Genomic DNA, 19,844 nt, shown 5'->3' on the forward strand with positions numbered 1-19,844 from the left:
CAGAACGATGAGCGATGAAAATGCTGCTCAGATTGTTATGTAAAGAAAACGGCCTTGTCATACTTATGTAAAGCTAACATTCTTTTTACTGTAACGTTTTTAGAATTTCGATACAATCCAAAGAGATTTTCTCTCAATGAGTTTTGAAAAAAAATTAGTAATAACTTTTTTATTTCAATCGCTTTGAGTCGTAATATTTTTCGATAGAACTTTTAAGACGCTATCTAGAATTTTTTCAAAAAAAGTGCAACGTAAAAATATACTTATATAAAATAACGTAAAAATATTTTTATATAAATATCGCAAAAATTAGCAATATACGAATATTCCATGTTACGTGACATAAATCACATCAAGTTTACGGTATCTGTATGACATGTGACGTAGGGTTAGAAGATCTCATTTGCCGAGACATTTCATTAAGATTAAGGACGAACCGTGATAGATTGACGGATGTCACTGATAGTAAAAGATCCGAGAGTTTCCATTCACTCTACAGAGAGACAGCGTCATGTATATAATTTCGCGTATATAATACACATATAATATAGAGCAAATTCATAGGTAGAACATATCGTTACCGTAAAATATACAAATGAACGTTCTCCCGTGTTTATTTCCTGGATTCGAACTCTCGGTACGCGTCGACGCGACGTTTGCGAAATTGCCGGGAGAATATACGGCAGTTTGCAAAAGTTTAATCGCCGGTAGGTGTACAAAGTAACATTGGAAATACGATTAACGCGTCTGTGCAGAACCAATTTTGTAGAAAGTTGCGTACGTACGCCTGTATTTTGTTCGCATTCTACATATTTGCGTTTGTACGGACACAAATACGGGCTGGCCGATCGTTGACATTCCATTTCCCGTGAAAAATTTACTCGCCAACGAACAACTCCACCGAACGCCAATCAATGGAACAAAACACGGGCCGGATGCTATCGGTTTTTGCATTCACGTATAGTGGTAGTGAATTATTGCGACTTTTCTTAAAATCGAATTCAATCAATCTTTAACGATCTGTGAACGAAAGCGTGTGTCACTTGTATCTGAAACACGATGTAATTGAACAGATTTTGCGATAAATCATAAATAATGCATATTTTATCTTCATAAATTTCTTGTAAAAGAGCATTATTGTCTCTTGCAATGCATAAATTATCGTAAATAAAACATTTCTATTTTGCAAGAGATACGTATGTATATTTTTCAAAATTATCTCAATAAATTGAAATTTCTATAAACATAACTGGAATATAGTTTATGAAAATTTTAGAAATACTTGCTTCGCGATTTTTTTTCACCCTATATACTAACACAACACACCGCATATTGATGCAAGTCAAAACCACCGTAAATGATTTTGAAAGCGGAAATTTGTCCTAAATGCAATTAAATCGAGAGATCGTCAGCCGCGATGAAAAATTGTTTCATCTGAATCTTTCAGGAATCTTAATTAAAAACGGACGTAACGATCATCGATATAACGCGGTATTATTTCCATTATATAGGACCGATCGAATATCTGGCTCACTGCCCACAGCTGGCAGTGAGCCAATCGGACAATTGCCGATGTGACGCCGATAAAACTGCCCGAATTTAATTAATCCGCCCAGCGCGAGAAATAACTAATAGCGCCATAATTCGTCTTTTTCTTCCGTGGCTTTTTGCCTGCGGATGGCGAAAAATATCGACGGTATGCCGAGTTTTAAATGTATGATAACCTTTCTTTCTGCGTGTGCCGCTGCATGTATAAAGAAAAAAAAATACTTATAATATAAATTATAGAAAAGAATAGTTTTTTCATGAGAAAAACATTTTCACGAAAATATATCTACATTTATACAACAACAAGCTGTTATTTTTTTTTAGTGTTAATTGTTATTATTATTGCGAGATTTATTAATAAATTATATGTTGTTTGGGGATTGTCGCTAATTGTTACATAAATCTGAATTGTGTTCATTTGGGCTTTCCATTAATACATGAACGCATAATAAAGCATAATATTATAGTGATTCTAATTAAATAATTTTCCGTTATTTAATGCGTATATTAATCCATATGCGTAACGTATATATATATATATGAAATGCTATGATAAAATAATATCGCATTACCGGGCCTTTGGCAAATAAATATCTAAAATTTAAATTAAATAGAAAGGATTATATATATATCACAAGACGGGGGAAATCATATCTTTTATTAATTATATGATATGTATACAATTTCATGGTAATATAATATACAATAATCAGCAAATATTTTAAAAACATGTAAAGAAGAAGATGGAATATATATATATCTTTTACACAATTTTTATATTTGAAAGATCTTTTTTAAAGAACGTTTAGATTATGATTAGCATGTTTTTTAGATTGTTAGCTTTTAAATTATTGTATTCTCTTGTTACGTTGAATAGACTTAGATAAGGTATTGATCTTATAAGGTACGCCTAAAAAGTAGCATCCTAATCCGCTCGAATTTCTCAGACCTGCAGTGCGTGCGACGGACATCAGGTTCACCCTATATCCCGTGGGCTTCATCATTAGCGCCGTCTTCCTGGCAGCCACCCTGGCAGCAGGTTGGTTGTTACCGGCCTCTCATCACGTCTTGCACTGGCGCTGCCAGACTCATCATGTCGCCTGCTTGATGATGGGTGATATTCTCATGGCCATCATTCAGCTCGCCGGGGATTCCCTTCACGGTGCAAGCTGCAAGGCGCTCGGTGAGTCTTTATTATTGCCTTGTTAATTTTTTTATCACCGTTTCTCTTACTTCTCTAAATACAGTAATTTCAGTTTTGATGCCACGAGAAAAAATGCGTACAGAAATAAATTTTGCATACCTTTTCTTCGATATTCGATGCATTAATCGTGCAATCTTATTCTAACTTTCTATGCGTTGTTTCCACATGAAATGTATGCAAAACTAATATTTAAAATTTCTAATCTAATTTGGGAGAAAAACATTTGGAGTTTTATCTTGGTATTTTTTTATATATAATTTATGCTATTTATTGCATTTTTTTAAGTGGCTCCTGTTATTATAAATAAGCATATCATAAGTCATTTCCGCAAATTTATATAATATTTTTTATTTATATAATGTATATTTTTCTAATATTTTCCGTCCTATTTATTCGGTAACTTAAAGGTTCGCGAATCTATCAATCTGTTGTATTTTTTAATTTTTTATTTATATCTTTCAATCTGTTGACATTGTCATATTTCTTATTTCATCTAATAACTTGAGGAGGAACCTATTTGCCGCGTTTTTTTGTTCGCCACATAAGGAAGCTATATCTATAATCTCCGACCGGAGAAAAGAAACCGTCGCCGTGATATCTTCGGGATTAATGACGGCAAAAACTATCGCGCATCTCTACGTCATGAAAAGTCACGAACTTTTGTTCTCGAAATGGGGCTTTCCTCGTTTAGAGAATCTCTTCAATCTTTCATTGAAGATATTTATATCTACCAGATGCCTGTTAGATAAATACGAGGACTTCTTTACGTTTTAGGGATCCTGAAAGATCTTGTAGGCTATACATTTAGCAGAAATTCGTTCGCAAGGTTTTAAAATTTTTGATATACAACAACCAGGTACTCTGACATTGATTTTAATAAGTTAAACAAATGTTTACTTGTACTGAAAAATGAACTTAGGATGAGATTAGGATTACTCTTAAAATTTATATGTATAAAACAACTAAAAAAAGATTATAAAATGACTGAAAAAAAAAAAATTGTATTTATATTAAAATATAGGTAGGTTGTTTAAATAAATATATTTTTTTTTTTAATTTTCTCTTTTTCTCTCGCATAAATGATCATATTAATGTTATTGAATTAATTAAAAGTTAAACTTAAATAGCACATTTCTTGATGGATAATAAAATCTATTTACGCTATATTTACGGTTGTGCAATAATTTAAATTTTAATTAAAAAGAGATTTTTAAATATTTTAAATATCGAAAGATAATTCAATCTTAATGTTGCTTTGCGATAAATGTTGCCGGAAAGCTCATATTCTAAAGCACATTGTAACACACACACTAACTATTAACAATGAACCCTTTATAATTATTAACTGTTACGAAAAATGTGCGTCCAGAACAAACACGCGAGAGCAATGCACTGTGTGTAAATAAACGGATCACTGTTTCGTCGTTTCTTAAACATGACTGATTGATGTCAATGTACTCAAAAGTATATAAGGAAAACTAATTTTATAACTAGAATTGCGATGACTCACCTCGTTTGAGAGTAAATCTGTTGCCTAATTCAATGATAGATTCGAAAGATGGATTACTTTATCAACCAATGAGTAAGACTAATATTTATCCATGGATGCGATCGTGGAACTGAATCTTCCGCTTTCTCCAAAAACTTTGTGTGCCGAGAGAGAAGTGTCGTGGTGAGAGTCTAGAACTGTCGTAATCTTTGCCCTACTTTATCTAAAGCAAAAAGAGAGATATCTCTTTCGCCTAATTCGGGAACGCATTATGAGGACGATCTGAACTATAATATCAGTTGTTAAAGTCTTTTAATATAATTTAAGACATTTAAGATAAAACTATCTCCGTGTCGCTTTTTATCTTAGCGAATGTGTGAAGTAAAGTAGTCGTTAATTTTTTTATAACACTTTAGGCACACCCTTTATTTAGTCAAATAAATGTACAACAGCTAGATATTTCGTAATTTTTATCTTCATATCGAGGACTTCACAAATGACGAATCGCATAAGGAGTCAGCGCGTATGTACTTTCTTGCCAAATGTACTCGGCTATAAATAGGGGGAGAATCGCTCGTAAAAAGTCAATGTGCGTCGCTCTCTGTCTCGTGCGCTCTCCGCTTATGCGAGTATTTATGCATACGCACACGCCCGAGCGTGCACTCACGCGCTGCTTCAATATGGTAAGTCGTGCTTTGGTTCCCCGATATCCATATGCGGCTAATGGCAACGGCCAAGCCGGAATCTCTTTTTGCGCGGGTAGTCTGTATCGATAGCGCAGTACATTCACCTCTTTACTACGCGGGATGAGTTTTAGCGGAGATTTTTTTTTTCCCCGCATTACTCGTCCTTACGAATCTCGCGAAATCTGAAGCCATTTGGGGAATACGCTATTTACTCGATGTATGTAAAATGGAAAATGGAATTTATCCGTTGCATTCGAAATTATCATTTCAAAAATTTGAATTTTGTACAAGATTTTTCGTATATCCCCTATACCCAAGTAGAAGTTTTGTTTTACGAAAAAGTACTTATATATATTAGTTAGTATATATAATAACTTTTTTCTGACATTTTATATATTTAATATTAAGAAAAGCGTCACACATTCGGCATTATTTTTTAAAATTTTGCTATTGTGTGTGTGGTCATCGTATATAAAATATTGTATATATGTCGTAGCCAGATTACATAATCCGTCGTTTTATAAAACGTCTAGGCATTTTATAAAGAGCGGCCACATTCCCAAATCATGGTTCAAAATGAAATATTTTTCAATCTGGTTAAGAATTTTAGACTTTTTCTAAAACAATAACAAATGACCCGCCACATTGTCAAACGCAATGATTTGTATATCGTTTTATATACTGGCTGGTTTATTTCAACCATGATTTGAGAATGTGGCCGCACTTTATAAAATGCCTAGACGTTTTATAAAACGATGGATTATGTAATCTGGCTACGATATATATAAAAACAAAACATATATAATCTTGAAATTTTCCCGGTTTAATGACGAAATTATACGGAATCAAGCTTAATACCAGTTATCTTCATGTATGAAAAGCTATTATAATTATCGTTGTAATTTGATGCGCCGTTTTTGCTCGCATCTTTATGAATGCCCTTTTTCGGGGCGCCTCGTTTTTTGCCCCGTCGTTCGCAAACTCGCGCGACGCTACGACCGTTTTGTCTGGATCCAACAAATCGCGGCACGCGGTTTTTATTTGCGGAGGACGCACGCAGTGATTAAAGAGCGGCACGATAGTGGCAGGAAATGACTTTTTTTTGCAAAAAGAAAGTGAATACTTATATGTACGTGGGTGCAAAGTAATTACGCGAGAGACGTAATCTGGAACGCATAAAAGAACATACGCGTTTTTATCACGTTCCATGCAAGTTTCAGGCGTGAAGCGCTGGTCTGATTAAATCGAGAGGGATATCACATCGATAAAACGCGTAAATGATTCAAAGTGGAGAAACGCAAAGTAAAAGGATTAACTTTCACATCTCGCACGAATTAATTTAGATTGCTTGAATATTCGTACGAACCTAAAGAGAGTATAATCAGATTGTCGGGAAATATAAAAGCATTTTAATTCTGACTGAGAATTTAAAAAAGCTTGTGAAAAGCGTAAAAATAAAATATAAAGCGAGTAAACTAATTAACAAAAATTAAAAAGACGCGTTAATACTATTCTATACACAAGCTTATTTCTTTTCTTCAATTCAACGTAATCTCACAAGTTGCTTCGAATCTCATTAATATTACATTATCTGTACATATTGCATTACGATGAGATGATTTGATCCGCAACTATCGCATAATTGGTAGCGATAAATCGTACATTTCAGGATGAATGAGCCGCCGGCACATCGATCACATTTGGAGAACGACAAAGCTGTAATCAGATTGTCGACAGGGTACCGCCGTCACGCGTCGAGGCTTCATCGAGAACAGAAAGAAGGGGGAGTCGGGGATCCCCATGGCGCCATGGGACTCTATCAGAGTTCTCTCCTTCCCCCTTACCCACCCTCTTCTCTTCCTCTCCCGTCATCGTGCCTCATTTCTTCCGATGACGAGATACGTCCCAGTCACGTAACCCTAAATTGCTCAATTATTTCCCAATCGTTGTCGCAACCGATCACGTTTGCAGTAGTCCCGGAAACATCCATATATTGGCTCGGAACTTACGCTAGGCATTACGTTTTGGCATCTTCTCAGATCGAGTTCGTGCACTTTCCAATACGACTGCTTTCTTCGAGACAAATTTGGCTGAGAAGTATTATAATACAATACGATTTTTGTTCCGTGTAGATAATTTCGTCTATTTCTTATTTGTTTTAATTCTGAATTATTAGTCGAAAATTGCAGAAGAGAAACTTCATGTTTATGTTAAGTTTTTCCAACTTTTTACTATCTTTTCTCTCCTCCCATTGCCGTGCTCTTCTTAGTGTTTATCAAACACAGTATAATCTCTTTCGAGATTATATCGCGCATACCCTAACATCTGTTTACTTTTCCTTGAACAATTTATCTGAATGTAAAATAAGTAGCATTGGCTCCGGAGATTCCGAGCATAAATTACGAATACTTGGCAAAGAATTTTCCGGAACGCTTGATTTAAGCACAGGCATCAAGGAAAACATTATGCAACGCGGTGTAATTTCGTAAGACTGATTTTCACGGACCGAAATGGAAATAAATAGCAAGGGCGACGGCGGCGGTAGCGACGATTACCGCCGCAAGCCCGGGCAATCAGTTTTTCCGGGTTTTCCGGCCGCTGGAACATCACCGTCGTGGCGGAAAAGCAAAGTATACAGAGCGTACACGGTGGGGGGCGGGGGAGGTATCTCCGGTCGCCGGAGGGAAGAATTATTTCTCTTCGTTCCATCGCTTCCTAACTTCATTACAGAATGAAAAGAAAGCTCTCGTCGTCGTGTTGAAGTTTGGCCGGCCACCGAAATCACACCAACGGACAAATACGCGCCATCGTTTTTGCCTCTCTTTCTTTCTCTCTTTCTCTGTCTCTTTTTCGGACGTTTGTTTCGCGTCTCGTCTTCGTTCCGCAAAATGGATTCGGAGGATGTGACTCGGGAAAAACGCGGTTACACACCCTATTCTACGCGGCTCGTAACTTCGCTCTCCGTGTATTTCCGATTCGTCCCACCGTATGGCGATATCGCCTAACGAAGCGTTTTCTCACGCCATCATAGTACGTACGCCAATATCGAACTTTATCGTGATATAGAAAATCGATCTATCAAATCAGCAAAAGTTCGCTGATGCATGTGATTTATCGTTTCATCCGATAGTTTATTCGCTCTCCTGTAAGCCAATTTGAAAATTATATTTACAACATTTTTTTAATGTAATGTGATAAAAATTTAACATATGTGTAGAGTTCTGTATTTTTTTTTTATAGCGACAAATTACGATTTTTCACTCTAAAATTTGAAAAGAAAAATACTCGCAAGGCAAAAACTTTCGTTCCGCGATATATACTAATTTAATGTGTAAATTCGTTCCTCACCTAATGATGAATGTCGTTAGCTCGGCTTGGAAACGCCGTCCCGCTGAAAATTCAATATTCGAAAATTCAATATTGCACGGTTAAACCCATCTACGGATTCTACGGCGTACGCATACATATAACGCGTATTCCCGGATATTGCCCGATATTAGAAAAAGCAGGCTGCGTCGACGAGAAGACTACGGAAACGACGTCGCTACGGATTCGCGAACGTTGACGTCGACTTTGCCCTTACTTACTTACGTCGCGACGCGAGAGTCGAAAACAGACGGCGTCTTGCCGTCTCCTCCCGCGATCACGCACACCCTTCTCGTATCCCTTCAATAAGTTTGGAGGGATGATGGAGCGCCGGGAACCTAAGCGGAAAAACTGGGAGCTCGCTCGTTCTTTTGCTAGCTTTCCGGCACAAAAATATAGACGCATATGCCGAACATCAGCATGTGCACATCGGCTTAAGAAAAGAAACGAAAAAAAGAAGACTACATCAACATATATACAAGATGTTTGATAATTACCAGCGGTTGAGAAATAAGTAACTTCTTGTTGCAGAATAAATTGACGAGAATAATTTTCTCTCGTTAATAGCTGCGTTTTTAAATTATCCGTTACAGCTCGGGACGTTTGTTTACGCAATTTTCGAACATCTAGAACGGTAAACGATATATATTTCGTCGAAAAAAATAAAATAAAATACACACAAAAATGTATATAATATACTTGACATAAGTTAAATCGTAGTTAAGTTTTCATTTGCTGTTACAGATAGCAAATAATAATATGATTATTGCCCAATTCCCCGACATCTGTATTTAACCGACAGATAAGATATCCAGAAGATTACCGCTTATCTGTCTCTTTTTCGATCGTGATAACACCGGTTGTAATGAAAGCAGAAAGTTTAATTAACTTACGAGCGGAGTTAATTGACTCAAGAAACCGACATATGACAGATCACGCGTACATTGAACTTTGACCGCATAGAATTTCCTTATCAAAGATCAGGTTTTAAATAGATATTATTACTATATAAATTGACTTATTCTGCGATAAGAAAATGATTATACAATATTATTCTCTTTGAACAAATTTTCAAATGAATATTGCAAACTTTTTTAAGCACGGTTTACTATTATTAATATGTAATTTTCTATAGTGCTGTCCGGTATTCTCTTGCAACGTGCGCTTTTCCCGGGAACCCTTTCAATTACTAAACTACTCCCCATACGTGACATCGGCCGTTTGGAATGTGTCCATTTCTCCTAGACAAATCTCGAATAGTCTAGTGGCGGAAATTTCCAGAACCCACGCTAAAACAACGAGACCGAAGAAGCGCACGGTAACATCCACTCCCGACCGCGTTTCTTTCCCTTCTTCTTCTACCCCGCGTCCTGCAAGCTCGCTCTCTTCCTTCTAGTTGTTTACGCGTGTTTATGTCCAGCTTTTTATCCCCCCGTTGTCCGTTTCTCGTATTTATTCTTGTTTGCCTGTTTCAACTGTGCAGAAGTTGAGACGTGGCAACAAAAAGATGGAGACGTTCGCTCGAGGTTTTTTGTTTTATGGGATACCGATACGGAATCTCTCAAAATAAATTGACCAGATTTTTAAATTAAAGGAAAGGGAAAGGGGCACGGGAGGAGACGGCAATGTATATAGAAAAAAATATAGTGGCGGGTATAAAATTCAAGAAAGATTTTTATGCGTATACCCCAAATGTACACGAGAAAAAAATCGAGATTTATTGTAAACGTACTTTTTGTGAGATGACAGCTATCTTTTTCTCTCATACTTTTTCAAAACGTACTCGAGTTATTCATCCATTCTTGCCTTGGCACTTTTCCACTGAAAACGCGAATCCCTTCTTGATAGACGTAAAATCGCGATGAAACGTAAAAAGGTGAAGAGAGCATAGAGGGACTGTTTCTTCGTGTGATTCCGAACGTCTTATCAATCTTCGAAAATCCTCGTGTCAAACTTACGTACTTTTACAACATTTTGATCCATTTTGCTCGCGATCTAATCCTTAATCTACGACTCTTGGTTCAATATCTTACTTCGCTCTAATCGCCTTAGAATGTCCTCTGCTGCAAATGTTCGCGAGCGATAATAGACCATAAACTTTCACGATACCTCTTTCGAAGTTTCAAAGAGGATTTCAGTTATACATTTATTAACGATTAACAGCACTCGAATGTATCCGTCATAGCAATGTTACTGAAAGGAAAGTACATCGCGAGACGATAAGACAAAACATCACGGTCTGATAAGAAGATCGGCGCCGCAATGATGTACTCGGAAGATTTCTCACAAAATTTTGCGGTCTTTTTAATCGCGAGTGGACGAACGTGATAATGCTTGTTATGAGAGTACAATCTACGATGCGTATATTCCTACGCAGTCGTGATAATGACGATAGTCGTAAATTGTCGTCGCTCGCGACGTTCACGGTTACGACGATAATAAATTGGTGAACGACGACGCGAAGGATATACCTATACCTTGTTATTATTGCTGTTGCTTATAGTAGCCTTCCCGTGGCAGTCGATTATCATGTCTAGTTTACTTTAGTCACTCGGTAAGTTGATATCCCGCGTGAAGTGATATTCTCGGGTCTAAATAATAATGAGACCCGGCTTTTCTCGATCCCCGTTTATTTTCTTCGCCCAGCGGTGCTCTTAATTTCTCGAAGAAATGAGACATTCCTGACGATTTGTATACAATATTATACTAATAAATAGATCAAATCTATTTCTAGCGAAAAGTCAATGGAAAAAGAATCCCTTTTTGATTAATATTGAATGAGATCGTTGAGAAAGAAACGGTTAAAATAAAATTATAACTTTTTACATTTTATAAAACATTAAGTAACAAACATTTATGAGAATTTAGTCTTTTTTCTAATTTGTGTAGAGTGTAAACATATCGTATAATAAATCAAATTAATAAAAGAGCAGAGAGAAAATTAGACTGCATTATACACAAGAGAAGTATAACTGAGCGAGTGAGAGTTATCTCTTCGCACACGCGCGACTACTTAACTATTTAATACGTACGGATGAAATAACATGACGTTTAGTTCCATTTCGAATGATTTGCAAACTTAATGAAATCCATTCGCCGCGCACGTTGAAATATAGTATATACCGGGCATGCTAATATTAATAACGTCTCATGTGTGACATATACATTCGTGACTGCAGCTGCAGCCGAAAATGGAGAGCCAGCGGCGGCTCGCGGAACATTTTTCGCGACAATATGTCCGATTAAACTCACATGGCGGCGTCGAGCAATAATTCACACGGCGTTCCCTCCTCGCCGAGTGCGTTTTTCCGCACTCTTTTTCGGCAACGTTTTTAAGGCTCGGCTGTGGTGCGGCTAATAGGAAAAGATTGGGTCTCGCTAGGGTGGCTGCTGCGAGCAACGTGGATCCAACGTACTTCTCGCGCTCGATTTATCATCGTGACGTTACACGGAGTCCGACTGCGAGGGGGAAACACTCTCCTTCTCTCGACGACATCGTCCCTTTTCGTCGGGCCCTTCCACAATAAGCCCGTTTCATTCCGTGAAATTAGAGCGACTCGCGCAGTTTTGTATCTCACGACCCACATCGCGATTAAGTACAATATATAGTCCCGCTGCTCGATAAATCCTCCGATTCGACGACGATACGCTCCATCGCGACGGCGACTCCGTGAGATTGAAAAATTCGAATCGCGAACGTATTTTCCCCTCCGCTAGTCATAAATATTTATCGTGAATAAAAGGCACACAGGAATATTCGTTGCAAGAGGAAAGGAATAGGATACATTCGTCGTGCATTTGCAAATGCTATACGATACTATTATAAATCGACGATGTCTACTAAAAAATGAAAATTGCATGGATTTTATTGCGTGAACAAATCGAACATACTTTATTATTCTTATTATTCTTAATAGCAGTAATAGATAATAAGGTTTATGTTCACGTGCGCGCGAATTTATTCTTTATACACATATTTAAATTTATTTACAGAGTATAATCGTCTCCTGATCCTTTCACGATCTTGTAAATTAGTACGATATTGCGAATTAACAAGAAGCATGTTTTTAATATATCTTGCTTTGTTGACGCGATTCATCGAAATGAGCAGATTGGCTTTTTACACGCGCGTGACTTTCGAAAGGAAGGAGATGTCCCTCTCTCTTTTTTTGAAGAGCGAGCTCTTCAATTATCCGTCTCGTACAGCGGAGTGCAATGGCACATCCGAGCTGCGGGATGAAATTCCAATTTGTTGGGGTTCCAGCATCGTGTTGCGTTCTCGAGTATCAATCCACGTCGTTTCCCTCTCTCGCTACTCTTCGCTCGCTACCCTCCGTTCTCTCTCGAGTGGACCGGGAAATTCGAAATAAAAAGGGGACGAAACCGCGTGGTGGACCCTCGATGAAATTTATTCACCGCGCCGGAACCCCGAAGTTGGCGATCTGGCACGGCGCTCGCACTAGTATTACACTATGAGAAATAGTAACGTCTCTCTGATCTTCGCCGCTCCAGTGGTATCCCGTTTAATGCATATTCAGCGACTAACCGCCGGCTGAAAATCTAGGAGAATGGAGTAAGCTCGGTAATTTCGTACTTTCACTTTGGCTTATACTTATCTATAACCTCTCCCTCCCTCCTTCCTCTCACACTTTTTCTGAGCAAATAATAATATGATTATTGCCCAATTCCCCGACATCTGTATTTAACCGACAGATAAGATATCCAGAAGATTACCGCTTATCTGTCTCTTTTTCGATCGTGATAACACCGGTTGTAATGAAAGCAGAAAGTTTAATTAACTTACGAGCGGAGTTAATTGACTCAAGAAACCGACATATGACAGATCACGCGTACATTGAACTTTGACCGCATAGAATTTCCTTATCAAAGATCAGGTTTTAAATAGATATTATTACTATATAAATTGACTTATTCTGCGATAAGAAAATGATTATACAATATTATTCTCTTTGAACAAATTTTCAAATGAATATTGCAAACTTTTTTAAGCACGGTTTACTATTATTAATATGTAATTTTCTATAGTGCTGTCCGGTATTCTCTTGCAACGTGCGCTTTTCCCGGGAACCCTTTCAATTACTAAACTACTCCCCATACGTGACATCGGCCGTTTGGAATGTGTCCATTTCTCCTAGACAAATCTCGAATAGTCTAGTGGCGGAAATTTCCAGAACCCACGCTAAAACAACGAGACCGAAGAAGCGCACGGTAACATCCACTCCCGACCGCGTTTCTTTCCCTTCTTCTTCTACCCCGCGTCCTGCAAGCTCGCTCTCTTCCTTCTAGTTGTTTACGCGTGTTTATGTCCAGCTTTTTATCCCCCCGTTGTCCGTTTCTCGTATTTATTCTTGTTTGCCTGTTTCAACTGTGCAGAAGTTGAGACGTGGCAACAAAAAGATGGAGACGTTCGCTCGAGGTTTTTTGTTTTATGGGATACCGATACGGAATCTCTCAAAATAAATTGACCAGATTTTTAAATTAAAGGAAAGGGAAAGGGGCACGGGAGGAGACGGCAATGTATATAGAAAAAAATATAGTGGCGGGTATAAAATTCAAGAAAGATTTTTATGCGTATACCCCAAATGTACACGAGAAAAAAATCGAGATTTATTGTAAACGTACTTTTTGTGAGATGACAGCTATCTTTTTCTCTCATACTTTTTCAAAACGTACTCGAGTTATTCATCCATTCTTGCCTTGGCACTTTTCCACTGAAAACGCGAATCCCTTCTTGATAGACGTAAAATCGCGATGAAACGTAAAAAGGTGAAGAGAGCATAGAGGGACTGTTTCTTCGTGTGATTCCGAACGTCTTATCAATCTTCGAAAATCCTCGTGTCAAACTTACGTACTTTTACAACATTTTGATCCATTTTGCTCGCGATCTAATCCTTAATCTACGACTCTTGGTTCAATATCTTACTTCGCTCTAATCGCCTTAGAATGTCCTCTGCTGCAAATGTTCGCGAGCGATAATAGACCATAAACTTTCACGATACCTCTTTCGAAGTTTCAAAGAGGATTTCAGTTATACATTTATTAACGATTAACAGCACTCGAATGTATCCGTCATAGCAATGTTACTGAAAGGAAAGTACATCGCGAGACGATAAGACAAAACATCGCGGTCTGATAAGAAGATCGGCGCCGCAATGATGTACTCGGAAGATTTCTCACAAAATTTTGCGGTCTTTTTAATCGCGAGTGGACGAACGTGATAATGCTTGTTATGAGAGTACAATCTACGATGCGTATATTCCTACGCAGTCGTGATAATGACGATAGTCGTAAATTGTCGTCGCTCGCGACGTTCACGGTTACGACGATAATAAATTGGTGAACGACGACGCGAAGGATATACCTATACCTTGTTATTATTGCTGTTGCTTATAGTAGCCTTCCCGTGGCAGTCGATTATCATGTCTAGTTTACTTTAGTCACTCGGTAAGTTGATATCCCGCGTGAAGTGATATTCTCGGGTCTAAATAATAATGAGACCCGGCTTTTCTCGATCCCCGTTTATTTTCTTCGCCCAGCGGTGCTCTTAATTTCTCGAAGAAATGAGACATTCCTGACGATTTGTATACAATATTATACTAATAAATAGATCAAATCTATTTCTAGCGAAAAGTCAATGGAAAAAGAATCCCTTTTTGATTAATATTGAATGAGATCGTTGAGAAAGAAACGGTTAAAATAAAATTATAACTTTTTACATTTTATAAAACATTAAGTAACAAACATTTATGAGAATTTAGTCTTTTTTCTAATTTGTGTAGAGTGTAAACATATCGTATAATAAATCAAATTAATAAAAGAGCAGAGAGAAAATTAGACTGCATTATACACAAGAGAAGTATAACTGAGCGAGTGAGAGTTATCTCTTCGCACACGCGCGACTACTTAACTATTTAATACGTACGGATGAAATAACATGACGTTTAGTTCCATTTCGAATGATTTGCAAACTTAATGAAATCCATTCGCCGCGCACGTTGAAATATAGTATATACCGGGCATGCTAATATTAATAACGTCTCATGTGTGACATATACATTCGTGACTGCAGCTGCAGCCGAAAATGGAGAGCCAGCGGCGGCTCGCGGAACATTTTTCGCGACAATATGTCCGATTAAACTCACATGGCGGCGTCGAGCAATAATTCACACGGCGTTCTCTCCTCGCCGAGTGCGTTTTTCCGCACTCTTTTTCGGCAACGTTTTTAAGGCTCGGCTGTGGTGCGGCTAATAGGAAAAGATTGGGTCTCGCTAGGGTGGCTGCTGCGAGCAACGTGGATCCAACGTACTTCTCGCGCTCGATTTATCATCGTGACGTTACACGGAGTCCGACTGCGAGGGGGAAACACTCTCCTTCTCTCGACGACATCGTCCCTTTTCGTCGGGCCCTTCCACAATAAGCCCGTTTCATTCCGTGAAATTAGAGCGACTCGCGCAGTTTTGTATCTCACGACCCACATCGCGATTAAGTACAATATATAGTCCCGCTGCTCGATAAATCCTCCGATTCGACGACGATACGCTCCATCGCGACGGCGACTCCGTGAGATTGAAAAATTCGAATCGCGAACGTATTTTCCCCTCCGCTAGTCATAAATATTTATCGTGAATAAAAGGCACACAGGAATATTCGTTGCAAGAGGAAAGGAATAGGATACATTCGTCGTGCATTTGCAAATGCTATACGATACTATTATAAATCGACGATGTCTACTAAAAAATGAAAATTGCATGGATTTTATTGCGTGAACAAATCGAACATACTTTATTATTCTTATTATTCTTAATAGCAGTAATAGATAATAAGGTTTATGTTCACGTGCGCGCGAATTTATTCTTTATATGATACACATATTTAAATTTATTTACAGAGTCTAATCGTCTCCTGATCCTTTCATGATCTTGTAAATTAGTACGATATTACGAATTAACATGAAGCATGTTTTTAATATATCTTGCTTTGTTGACGCGATTCATCGAAATGAGCGAAATGACGTCGACATTCCGTGGAGATACTTTTGTGAGTGACAGTGAAATCTGGTAGTTTTGTGAGAAATAAAGCGGTAGTCAAGTCGTTCTCCTCGATCGAATTGAGTCTTGTCAGCGAATAAATGGGCGAAATCTTGTTTATAATGAAAAGAGAATTCGAAGAAATATCTTTTTTTTTTCTTCTTAAAGTTAAGAAGATTACATTAACAGAGATATGGATTATTAATGAGTCATTGAAAAAATGTAAAGACTAATAGTGCCATAATGTAGATATTAAAGCGTAAAACAGCTGTTGATTTACATTAAATTATATAAATATATTTCTCTCCCTTTCTTTCGGTAAAACATACATTAAATTATAAATGTATCACGATGATTAAAAAAATGTAGACTAACAACGCCATAATGTAGTTATTAAAGCGTAAAACAGCTGTTGATTTACATTAAAAATTATATAAATATATTTCTCTCCTTTTCTCTCGGTAAAACATACATTAAGTTATAAATGTGTCGCGATGATTAGCTCGATGCGCATTGTTTTGCCGGTCAATCAATACGGGAATTACGCGCGATAATTTAAACGCGCGCTTGTTTTGTAAATGTAAATATTAAACGTTGATAATAACGCGATGAAATATCGCTATTGTTTCGTTCACATTCAATATACGCCGCAGGGTTGACTCGAAACTACATTCGCTCTCGTATAACCGGAAATATCAAGCGGTGGTCGTGCCCTCGGCGACCCGAAACCTTCAACGTCAAAGACGGGAATCGCGTGTTAGCGACGAGGAAATTGAAATCCATAAAGTATAAATGGCGAGACCGGAGGTTCGAGAGATTTAACCGGCATCAACATTTCCCATCGCCCACCTCATTATTTCCTTTTCGTGCGATTTCGTGCATTCGCGAGAGTTGCTAGACGTGTCTGGAATGTTGCTCGAATACTGTGCATTATAGACTCGCACGATCGTCTCCGGAGCCGAGGAGATGCTGCGCCAGGTGTTGCTGCGTGCTGAAGCCCCGCGGCTACGGTAAAAACACCATATGGTCACCCTATTCGCAGTGGCGTATCACGTTTCATGGTGGCCACCGTCTACGGGTTCTTTATGTCATTCAATGTACTCCCTATTTAGCACGTTGACTGACAAATTAAATTTGTAACGCGTCTCATACGGCGTCTATGTAGGGTATCTCAACCGTTACTTTTCTTCTTTCCGAATTTGAATCGATTCTGAATCGATCAAAAGATGCGTGAGGGAATAATATTAGGATTATACAATATTTTACATTATATCTGTCTTTTATTCGCGGTTGAATTTATTTTAGAATATATTTTTTTTTTTTTTTTTTTTTTTTTTTTGTTTATCGCGCGAAAACATTAATGATTACACCTCACACATGCTTAATTAAATTCTATGGAGATTAGATGAATTTATCGCTTTTCTAATCGTCAATAAAATAAAATTTCTGAAGTCTACATAAATTTATATTAACACGCGCAATTTGCAAAACACAATTTGTATTTCAGACAATTCTTTGAAATTTTTGCCGATTGAGAACCGCCTTCCTCATTTGTACATCGATTAAGTCCGTATAAGTAGTACTGAATGGAAGCAAACATACCGTACGCATACTGTCAAGGTGGTTTTACAAAGGGTAAACGCGGCAATGAACATATAGACATGGACTTTTCTACGTCGATTAAGCTCCCGCATGGAAAGGCGTGGCCTAACAACATGCCTCTCGTTTTTTTTTTTTTTTTTTGTACAAAAAAGAGAGTCCATACGAAAGCTTGAAATGCGGAAAAAATACCATGCGCTTCAAAGTGACATTTCACATTGCTTTGTCATGTATAAGAACATAATAAGAAAATATAGGTATGAAAGAAAATATATGAAATATGAGAAAGTTTATGAATCTTAACTCTCGCGGAAAAAGTTTCCAACAATTTATTGAAAATTACAAAAAATTATGAAATTTTAAAAATATGTATAGTGTGTTAATGAATAATACACTGTTTGTATCACCCGAATATTTGCTATCTTTATTTTATTACTCGCAAACAAAAGGGGAAAGAAAAATTTTACAGAAAGGAATTATACCTTTTAACATAGAACGTTTTTAATATATAGCTATTGATTATTAAACTCTAAACAATTATAAATAATTGTTTAAACAATTGGAAATTTTATTAAAAACACTCTAGATATCAATACGAGAAGTAATTTTTTTTCTGTAAAATGTTTTTCTATCTCTTTTTGTTTGCGAATAATACAATAAAATAAAAACGAGAAATAATCCAGAGTACTCGGAAATTGAATTTATCTTCTCGAAATGGATTCGCGCAACAAATTAAAATAGTACATTTTTTATCACACACACACACACATACACAAGACGCTCTTTATACACTTGCAAAAAGATTCAGGATATTTTGAATTAAAAAAGGGCTTGATTAAAAAAAATTATGTATCTCTCTTAAGGATTTCCGAGACTCTAAAGAACTTCTTATTAAGTCGGAAACTGGTTCTGTGCCAGTGCAAGATTCATGCTTTCGATGAATACTCGCGTCTCGAATTTAATCGTGGCTGTCGGAGCTCGCACATCATATGGTGTCGTAAATATCACACGTACTACCCCGCGCCGGATCGGACGTATAAACGCTCGCATAACTGTCTCGAGAATTGTTATACTCGCGGCTGCGGTCTGAAAGTGCATGTGGCCGCTTGCTTGATCGATCGATCGGGAAAACAATGGGACTGAACAGACTCGGCATTGCTTTGGCGCGGCTTTAAATAGGCCCGCGATCGAGGCTGCGTTCCCCGATTAGTATTTAGATTCGAGGAGATCGATTACGCGAACGAAATAAAATTACGAAAATCTTATTTGATTATTAATTGTAAAATGAGAAGCTGCTTATTGTTGATTAGATCAGATGAGATAATGTAGAATAAATAAGAGAGTCGATGAATGAATAAAAATAACGAAAAATATATAAAGTAAATTTTATAATTATAAAATATATAATTCTGTATTATTATCATGTTTGTACGAGAAATAAATTGAATTTGCGATTGCATTATTTGCGCATGTTACTCTGTAAATAAATTTAGGAAATGAATCATTTATCATTATTTACATACTGGACGCGATTAAAATTTTGTGCCTCGAATGCGTAATAATTCCAATTAACAAGCGGTAAGTTGACTTTGCGTGCAGCAACGTACATTTAATCCAAGTTATTGAATCGAATACGGATCGAGAGAACGTTTTAACGGCATCGTTACCAGACTTTTCCCACGAACGCGGTTAGCCGATCGCGCCGAAAGCGCTTAACGTAGAATACAGAATTTTCCGGATAGTGGTAGTGGCTAAAAAAAAAAAAAAAAAAAAAAAAAAAAAAAAAAAAAACGAGACCAAAAAAACGCCGCAATACAATATAGCATTGCTTCCTAAATCATTCTTTCCAAGGAAAAATTAGATAACAAACTACAAAGACACTAATACTGCATGTGATTACGATC

The 19,844-nt window shown here is 37.3% G+C and overlaps 1 protein-coding gene across 1 annotated transcript in view; it reads left to right on the forward strand.

The window, feature by feature from the left end:
* The window catches only part of LOC115245102 (probable G-protein coupled receptor Mth-like 1), a 129,993-nt gene that overhangs the window by 3,172 nt on the left and 106,977 nt on the right, over positions 1-19,844 (forward strand). Inside the window, exon 3 of the mRNA XM_029823212.1 lies at positions 2,496-2,731. Coding sequence (XP_029679072.1) covers positions 2,496-2,731 — 236 coding nt within the window. The remainder of the gene's footprint in view (positions 1-2,495; positions 2,732-19,844) is intronic.

The sequence above is a fragment of the Formica exsecta genome, unplaced genomic scaffold (genome assembly GCF_003651465.1).
Source record: "Formica exsecta isolate Colony F162 unplaced genomic scaffold, ASM365146v1 scaffold907, whole genome shotgun sequence".
Taxonomy (NCBI): Eukaryota; Metazoa; Arthropoda; class Insecta; order Hymenoptera; family Formicidae; genus Formica; species Formica exsecta.